The sequence below is a fragment of the Grampus griseus genome (assembly GCF_964374135.1).
Source record: "Grampus griseus genome assembly, chromosome: 7".
NCBI lineage: Eukaryota > Metazoa > Chordata > Mammalia > Artiodactyla > Delphinidae > Grampus > Grampus griseus.
Window position 1 is genome coordinate 76,781,282 of NC_139001.1, and position 9,293 is coordinate 76,790,574.

The window sequence follows — 9,293 nt, forward strand, 5'->3', positions numbered from 1 at the left end:
AAATACACCCCTACACCACTAGACATACGTCGCATGCAAGACAAAGTCAGGCACAGGCGGCGGGTCCATGCATTCGCCAGCACCATCTGCCACCTGCGATTCATCGCCACTTTCCACCTCCCGGAGGTGAAAGGGGCGGGAGGCAAAGGACACGCAGAGCTGGTGTGACCCAGTTCTTAGGAAACTTTCAGCTGGTCGCAACCCCTCCCCCACCCGAAACGCTTCCATCATCCATCAAGCCCAGAAAACTACAGTGACCTCTGCCTAGCCTTTGGAGTTGGAAAAGAGGCGAAGCAAGAAAAGCAGGAAGAGGTTCGCCCCTTTGCTTCCCACACCGCCCAACGGCGGCGGGCGCACAGCTGCGGCACGGCCGGAAGGGGCCGCTGTTCGCTCAGAGCAGCCGCCCTACCGCCGCCGTCCGTACCTCCCACGGCCCCGCTGGCCCAGCCCCGCCAAGTTCCAAGAGCCCCCAGTCGAGCAAGCGCCGGGAACGAGCGCCGCCCGGGCAGGAGCAGACGGCGCAGACCAGCAAGGCTGCGGCGCTCGTCGGAAAGGCTCCGGGGAAACTCCCAGGGCCCCGGGGACTTTGGAGAGAGCGAGCTGTCCCCGCGCGCGCAAGTCCGCCAAGTGAGCGCTCAGCTCACCTGTTTCTCCCGCGCCACCGCCTTCCCACCCCTCGGACTCGCGCCTCCCGAGGTGCCCGCCCGCTCCCGCGATGAATCCGGCGCTGGGCAACCAGACCGATGTGGCCGGCCTGTTCCTAGCCAACAGCAGTGAGGCGCTGGAGCGCGCCGTGCGTTGTTGCACCCAGGCATCCGTGGTGACCGACGACGGCTTCGCGGAGGGCGGCCCGGACGAGCGTAGCCTGTTTATCATGCGAGTGGTGCAGATCGCCGTCATGTGCGTGCTCTCGCTCACCGTGGTCTTCGGTATCTTCTTCCTTGGCTGCAACCTCCTCATCAAGTCCGAGGGCATGATCAACTTCCTAGTGAAGGACCGGAGACCGTCTAAGGAGGTGGAGGCGGTGGTCGTGGGGCCCTACTGACCGGCCCCCGGCCCCCGCGGCAGCCGCCCCATGCCTCCCCACTTCACCAGCCGGGCCGCGCCCCCTCACCATCCCAGACTGGGCGAAGCAAACCTGTCGGAGTCAATTATTTCTCTCGACTTCTGCTTTTCGGGATGAAGCGACCCGCTTTCTCGCAGGCTCTCTGAAAGTCCCCAGGCCTGGCTATAGAAGAGAGCCCTGACTCTGGACTCCAGCAGCAAGTGGCAAGAAGAAGGCGATTGGGGCGCAGAACTTTGGAAGCTGCCGCTGGCGCGGGATGCGGGGACACCGGCCGGGCCAAGGCCCCTTTCCACCCGCAGGTGGGCCAAGCTCTGGGGGCAGGTGGAGAGGGCGGGCAGGGAGAGACCAACGGCACCGCTTGCCTGGTGACTGGAAAAGTGACCCGCGTATACTCCACTTAACCGAACTAACGGGGACACACAAATCCGTGTCCGGCTTCGCGCCCGTTCCCTCCCGCTCCTCCCAGCCCTGGCAGGAAGGGCGATAAATACCTTTGATTGATTGTAACGTGCCGTTTTAAGGGATCTTGTGTTTGTTTGCTTGAATACAAATATTTGATAAGTCTTTTTCCGCCCTAGTGGCCTGTTTGCCTGCCTGGGGGTTAGAGTTTTGTGTTGGGAGAAGGGGTGGGGGGAGGGGAGCCTGTGAATGGGGTGAGTTGTTTCTTTTCATGCATTTCCAACTGGGTCTTTGGGGGGCGGGGGGAGGGGCTGGCCCTCTAGCTGGCCCCGGGACAAAGACTCGGAATAGAACTCCGAGCTCGTGACTGCACGGTTTATGCCACAAAAGTGCTCTTGACATTCGTGACACCGTTTTGACTCCCCCCCCCCCCGGCTTATTTAACATTTCCTTAATAAATGCAACATTTAAGTGTTTTGTTCCTGGCCTCCTGGTGGTCATTCTGCGCTCCCGGCAGAAGGGAACGGGCGACGGTGAGGACTCGGGTTACCGGTTCGGGGTGGAATTCTCTTTGGAGAGCTGCGATTCAACTCGTGGATCCTACGCAGGGACGAGGGTGGGAGCGAGACAGAGAGGCCCAGGGACGAGTGAGACATGGCCAAGCCGCAGGCACAGGAGCCGTCTTGGAGGCAGCATCCTTTGTTTTCCTTTACAGTTAATATTTTATATTTCATTTAGGCTCAGCTCTCTGAGCCAGGCGAGACGACGGGAGGCCCCCGCGGGAAGATGACACTTCCGTGCAGGGCTCCGGTGGGAACACAGGGTTACACCGCTAATGAAAGGAAGAGACGGCTTGTCCAGCCTTCAGGGAGGGCATCTTTCCCCTGACCAACGTCAGCAAGACGGCGTCAGGATGCTGATCAAAAAAAAAAAAAAAAACCCGAAGAAAAGTAGGTCCTAAAGTACATAGTGACGCTAATTCTCCCTGGGGTAAACCATTGTTACTAAAACAAGACATGCATTGTCTTTGCCATATTACGTTTCTAGCTAAAGGGCGGTATTAAAAGAGAAACCCGGCCTGGGTTATCAGCCCCAGGCCGGGCAAAAAGGTTCAGAGGAGTTAGCCGAGGTCCTGAATATAGGAGATGTGTGTTAAAACTGGGAAACTGGGAAAGTTGGGCTGGAGGGAGCTACAGATGGTCTTTGGGCTCAGAAATTGAAGGGAATCTGGAAAGAAGAGCCTGGAAAACCGTGCATGTGAAAATAACCCAAAGGATACAGTAGCTTCAAGCTTAAACTTGACAAGAGGTTTTGAGCAGTTTATTTTTACACCTGGGGTAGGATCCTAAATATCTTCAAGAATATAAAGAATCCTCTACTATGCTATAGCAATTAAAGGCTTCACAATAGCAGATATAAGATGGACTAAAATTTTTTAAAAAAGCAACGAAGTGTCCCATTTAATTGGGAAGAGGCACAACTGGTATAAACAATGTCAGTGACTCAAGGGTTGGGATCGAAAGGTTTGAGTGTCCTTTGACATCCTGTCTGCTATAAAGTGTCTGTTCCACTCCCAAAGTAAATCTTGTCAGGAATTATGACCTAGAATGGTTTTTAATAGATATCAGGCTTGCAAAAGCAAGGATGTTGAAGTTTTGCCTATTGTTCTTGTATTTTCAGCAGGTAAGCATTTGCTTGTTTACTTCTGTCTAGGCAGGGGAGCAGGGTCAACGTGTAGTCAAGAGTGAGTCGTGGAAAGCAGTTTACTTTTTTAATGAGTAAGATAGGGAATGGAGACTTCTTATTTTGTAGACAGTTTCTGTGGCCTCCATATTTCAAAGAAAGAAACAAAGCAGAACAACCAGTTCACTCAAGGACAAACCAGACTTTTAAAATTAAACTCAGTTTTTTGGTTTTGTTTTAGTTTTTGGTTTTTGTGGCTGTGATGTCTTGCTGAGGGTCTCATCTTCCCGCAGATTTATTAGCCCACAGTGCTGTAGTGGAAACTGATTTGGGATCAAAAACCAATCAGCTAGAGTGTATGTGTAGGAATCTTACATTGTGGTCTGCTGAGTACAAGGTACCTGCTTACAGTGAATGTCAGACACAGAAAGCTCTCAAACCTACAGGTCAATTTGTATTTGTTCGTATAGAACAGAGGTTTCCATTTAAAGCCAAATTCCTGAAAGTTGAGAGAGGGGCTTGCCCAAGGCCCCTACTACTCTTTCCTCTACTAATACTCTTTATCTCCACTATCACTATGATCACTCTCCATCCTTTTTCCTCTTAATACTTCTTCACACTGCTTTCCTCTTCCCTGCACCTCGAAAGCAAAATTTACAGTTTCTCCTTATCTCAACTATCCAGATTTATTCTCTTACCACCAGAAACTGTGATAGTCAGACAAATCATAACCTGCAAAATTTAGTCCTTAGATAGAAAAGACACGTGAACAGAGTTCTGTAATCCATGAACTATGCATTATAGGGAAATGCACATGATCTGAAAATATCATAGCCCTGGGGACCATTTCCTGGCAACTCTTCTCGACAGCCCTTAGATCCATTTGTTACTTAGACAGATGCCAAGTGGTTCTGGTTTTTATAGATGAGGCGATGTGTGCAAGAAGCTTTTTACATTCCCTGTTCCCCAGTGGCCACACGGCAACCACTTTCTCAGGCCCTACACCACTCCCTGTCTCACTCTGCCTTTGACTGTCTTTTTTTCCTGATCATAACAAATGCATTAAATGAAACTTTTAAATCCTGCCTAGAGTTTATGGCACGTTGATCCTTTCCCGCAGATGTGCTACAAGGAAAGTAAGTTTTAAAAGTCACTTTCTGGGTTTCATATAAGAAAACAATGTCAGCCTTAAGAGACTGGGAATTGAGAGGGATAGATGCAAACAGGCAGATTTTATCATCCCACACTTAAGTCCACCATGTGGTCAGTAATTAGTGGGAAGTCCTGAGAGAGAGAGAGAGAGAGAGAGAGAAGAGAGAGAGAGAGAGAGAGAGAGAGAGAGAGAGAGGAGAGAGAGAGAGAGAGAGAGAGAGAGAGAGGGGAGAGAGAGAGAGAGAGAGAGAGAGAGGAGAGAGAGAGAGAGAGAGAGAGAGGGAGAGAGAGAGAGAGAGAGAGATGGCTTCCTGTAAAAGCTTGCTGGATCTGGCATGTGATCCATGGGGAGGCATCTGATACTTCCTGAAACCCTTCTGGAAATACAGCAGAAACAGGGAGAGGTTTTTCTGAGACACAGCAAGTGGATTAGCAGGGTTGTAACCCCTCTCAGGCTGTGCAGATAGCCACTGATGCCTCTGAGCCTAATTGGGTGGCCTCTACATAAGTAGCTTAGCCAGTTGTTACTAAATGTTATTTTTCTTAAGATTGTTGTTATGAATCTTCCCACTTTCTCTGAAAATGTATAAGGACTTGAGCGTTGAACACCTTCAAGTCTGCTTGAGGGAGTCTAAGCATAAAGGTCACACTACTGTATTAAGTCTAAGGCTCCCTGTGCCTGTTTTCTGATTTTCAAGCCATGCTGGCTTCTCATTGGATCCTGGGCCAGTCTGTTACTGTGTCTTCTTACACTAATTCTGAGTGAGGGAGGAAAAAGCATACTGGCCTATGATGTAACAAAGTTTGGTTCCGGTCTCTAAATAACTGAGTGGCATCAGCCCTAAAATGAGGAAGATAGATTCTATGTATAAAAGGATACTCCTATTCAGTGATTCTATTGAATTAATTTGTTTAATATTTCCTTGTCTCTTAAGATGTTTCTTAGCTCATTTCAATAGGTATCTTAGAATATATTTTGTCATTCCAATCTTGGTCCTTCAGGTAGGAAACACCCTCCCGCTAAAGTCAAGTGCTCCTCAACTTGGGATGTTATGTACAATAGCCAAAGCAAAATTTCAGACACCTAGCCAGGCCTAGGTAGACAGCAGTTTCTATGCTGACAGATCACACATCATCTAACCAGTGCCTTAAATATCCCAGATCTCTGTGTTGTCACTGGACGAAGCAATGAAAGGAAAGCCCGGTGAATCGGGGAGCACATAATCAACAAACGATTCCTCTAAGTCCATATACATTTAGACTAATATGCATTGTTGTTTATAGAAACTTTTTGGGTGTTCGAAGATTAATTAACAGCCATATTTTCTCCCTCAAAGCGTTTTTTTTCCCTTTGAGCTTCTGCAAGAGCACACAACAGCTGTTTCGCATGCAGTTTATAGCCTTCCTTAGCCCTGGCTTATTAGACTTGTCACTTTGGGGGCTGCAATGCCAGGAAAGGATTCCAGGGTTCAGTTTGTTCTGGAAGACTCAAATCTAGTTTGAAAGCCTGTTGAAGAAGTAAGTCTATAGCAATACCCCAAACAGGAATCAATACATCTTTTACCCACCTGCCAAATTCCATTTAGGTATGTGCACAATAGCTCAAATGGGATGTTTTAAACTCCGCTCCAACAGTAGTAATAGTTACGTAATGTCTGAATTTAAAGGCTCAATGGTTAACTGCTTTCATAGCCAATATCACTCTGTCCTTCTTTCCAGATATTTTTGTATTGTTTTAAATGCTTAAAATGTTTAAAAGTCCAGGATTAATTTTATAACATCAGCTTAGATTTTAAAATTCTTGCAAAGTATAGTTCAGGAGAAAATAAAGTATATAATAGTACCAGCAAGTCATGTAACATTTCTGGTGATCATAATAGAATAATCTAAATTTATTACTTATATTTGAGAAATTCAGAATATACCAGAGGGGAGCTCTACAAGGACTATTATTGTAAGGATAACTAAATGTATTTTAAAATATTCCTCAGTAAGCTTGTAAACAGTGGCTTACTTCCAACTCAAATAACAATCCATCCGAAATGAGAATAAACAAGTTATATTTTCATTTATTTGACTGTTTATATAGACTTTGAAGGGATTATGGGCAAATAGTTTCCTAAATACATGTAAGCGCTCGGTTGCTGAATATTTCTGTGTGGGTAAATGCAAGCACAGAGTGATCAATATATAGAAGGTCAAACGATCTGGGATAATGTTGGAACCAAAGTCTGCCCTGCCCCCATTTTAAAAGTGATTTCTATTAGATAGTAATATGATTTGAACTTGTAATTCAAACAATTAGATATATTTGTCAAGTACCCATGTGTATGTGGTACAACTTATTACTAAAAATAATGAGATGATTTCTATTCATTTGAGCCATGAAACACAGGCACAGATAAACACACATAAGGGAAGGCATATGATCTACCCACAAAGTCAAATAATAAATAAACTGTTTCTATTTACTATGTCTGGAATTATGTAATTATGCTATAGCCCAGGCACTGACATGGTTAATGACAGTGAGACAATGTTACAGTTTCTCTTATCAATTTTTTTTCATATTTGCCTTCTATCCTCACCAATTCCTCTCTCATTATGTACTCCTTCCCTGACTCACATCTAAAGATCTACTGCCCTGAAAGAGTCATTGATTTTTATCAGACCAAAACTCCTGATGTCTGATTGCTTTGGGAAAAGAATCCCTCTGGGATACAGAGTGTCTCTTTGGCTTTATTTATTTTCCTATAAATTGAGCGGGATCTTGTAGTTCATATTTTAAATAGTATTGATTGAGGCAGGCGCACATGCGCACACTCACACTCTGTGTTTCTCGTATTGTATACCGATGAAACACATCCATTTCGCTGCAGACTAAATGTAAGCATCACATATTCCCCAGTTCTTTGTTTTACACTATTTACTTGCTTACAAAACAATGCATAGAAAAAGTTGCAAGTAAATACTCCCAAAATGTTCAGTAAATAAGATTTATAGAAGGTGCCTGGAGTCTTACAATACATCTATATCTTGAGATATATGTTTCAATCTTCATCTAAGAATTGGAAAGAAAAAGAAGCTAAATCCCCAAGGAACAGAAAAGTCAAAGATAATATATTGTACAAGCTTGAAAATCTTTAAACGCTAAGCTAAGAGAAAGGAGAAGGGACCCTAAATTTGAAGAAGATCGATGAAAACAAAAAGAACCTATCAAGTTTCTAGAAATTGACAGGCAGATTCTAAATTCTCAAAACAGTGACTAAAAACTTTTACATTTAGAGGACTTACTAAAAGGATCAAAGACTACTGAGCTCAGCAATGTGAGCAGAACGTGGAAGACTGCTAATTCCTTCTCCATTTCTCTCTTCTACTCTGCAAAGTCTTGGACTAATTGCAAGCATCCTGTTAGCCAGCTCAGTTTTCTTATACCCAGAGGTCAAAGAGGCCTTGCCAGATCTTCTTATCTTTATCATCAATAAATATGTATTATTTAGTGTCCATTTGGCATGACCCTGCACTGGGTACTAACTTAGATCTTGGAAGTTGAGTGCAAAGTATCATGGAATTTAAAGGGGCCTTCTACGTTTCCATCCGATCTTCTGCTTGATTTGCGCCCATGTGTCCTTGGAGATCCAGCTGTGTGAGCCAGCTGTATGTATGCACACTTGTGACTTTTCCCCTTACACATGAAGTACCCTCCATTCTTCTCTATATTGATTCGGGGGATCTGACCTACTCAACTTAATTTGACTTTTCCCTGTCTTTAGGCAGCATACACAAGGCTCACTGTATATTACATACTCAAGCTCAAGATGAACATGAAGGTGGAGGCTGGAAGAAAATGCTGCAAATGAATTTCTGGAGGCTACTTATATTTTTCTACAAATTCAGGTTGGGAATGAGTGTTCTATTCACTGCCCCTACCAGGAATTTTCAATGAATGAATAATTAACGAAAGGATCAAGTGTGAAATTCCCTAACTTCATAGATGAACTTTCTAAGAAAATAATCTCTCCTTGTTTTAAGTAACATAAGTATCTTCTAAATTCATGAAATGTTCAAGCGAGATATGGGCTGGATTAATTAAGATTCTTTGGGTCGCAACCAACATAAACCCAATTCAAGCTAATTAAAAAAAAACAAAAAAAAAACTGAATTTACTGACTTCTGTGACTCCCATGTCCAAGGATACAGGTGCTTCAGTTGTCTGAAAAGCTGATATATGATGTTACCAGATTCTTCCATTCTCTCCATATTTCAGTAAAGCTCTTTCCACATGGCAGGAAAAAGAAAAGAATAAAAGTGATTCCGATAGACTCACACTCACATCTTACCATATTATACCAGCTTAACAACCATAGCATATGCTAACAACCATAGCATTGTCTTTTCCTGGGCAAACTCTGGCCTGTTTGGGTCATGTACCCATCCCTGAAGAAATCTCTGTGACTGAGGTAGGTGCCAGAAAAAGGGTGTGCTCAGCCAATACTACCCATGTGGTGAGAGGGGAGATAGCAAGGGGAAATGGAGTCAGTTCAACTTCCACAAGGAGTAAAACCACAAGGCCGCGAGTGCTTACATGAGAAAGAGATTCTATTATTAGAAGAAGCAGTAGCCAGTGGTGAAGCCAGTAATGGGACCTGCATCTTTTGACTCTTAATTTAGTATTCCTTTTAAAATTATTTACTCTATTTATTCTGTCAACTGTCTTCCAGCAAGGCTCAGAAGCCTTTTATAATTTCTTCCAAGAGTCTCTGTGTCTGAGCTGATGTTCTAAGAGCCTGGAAAACAACCTGGATTTGGAGGACAGGCATTGCCACCACCTTGTACCTGGTGATATGAATTTCTACCAGTTATCTGACATCTCTGTTCGTTTATGAGAATAAAATCATCTGCCCTCCATAGACCTGACAAGGCATAAAAATGTCTTCAAGATGAGATGGTAAATTTTGTGCTAAAAAGTATCTTTAATATGATAAAGTAGTAC

At 44.5% G+C, this 9,293-nt stretch overlaps 1 protein-coding gene across 1 annotated transcript; it reads left to right on the forward strand.

The window, feature by feature from the left end:
* Positions 1-715: 715 nt before the first annotated feature.
* Positions 716-1,045, forward strand: RPRM (reprimo, TP53 dependent G2 arrest mediator homolog; the record flags this gene model as incomplete). Its single annotated transcript, XM_082658901.1, has 1 exon — positions 716-1,045. One exon carries the CDS (start codon positions 716-718, stop codon positions 1,043-1,045), a length of 330 nt encoding a protein of 109 aa, XP_082515027.1.
* Between the last annotated feature and the right edge of the window lie 8,248 nt (positions 1,046-9,293).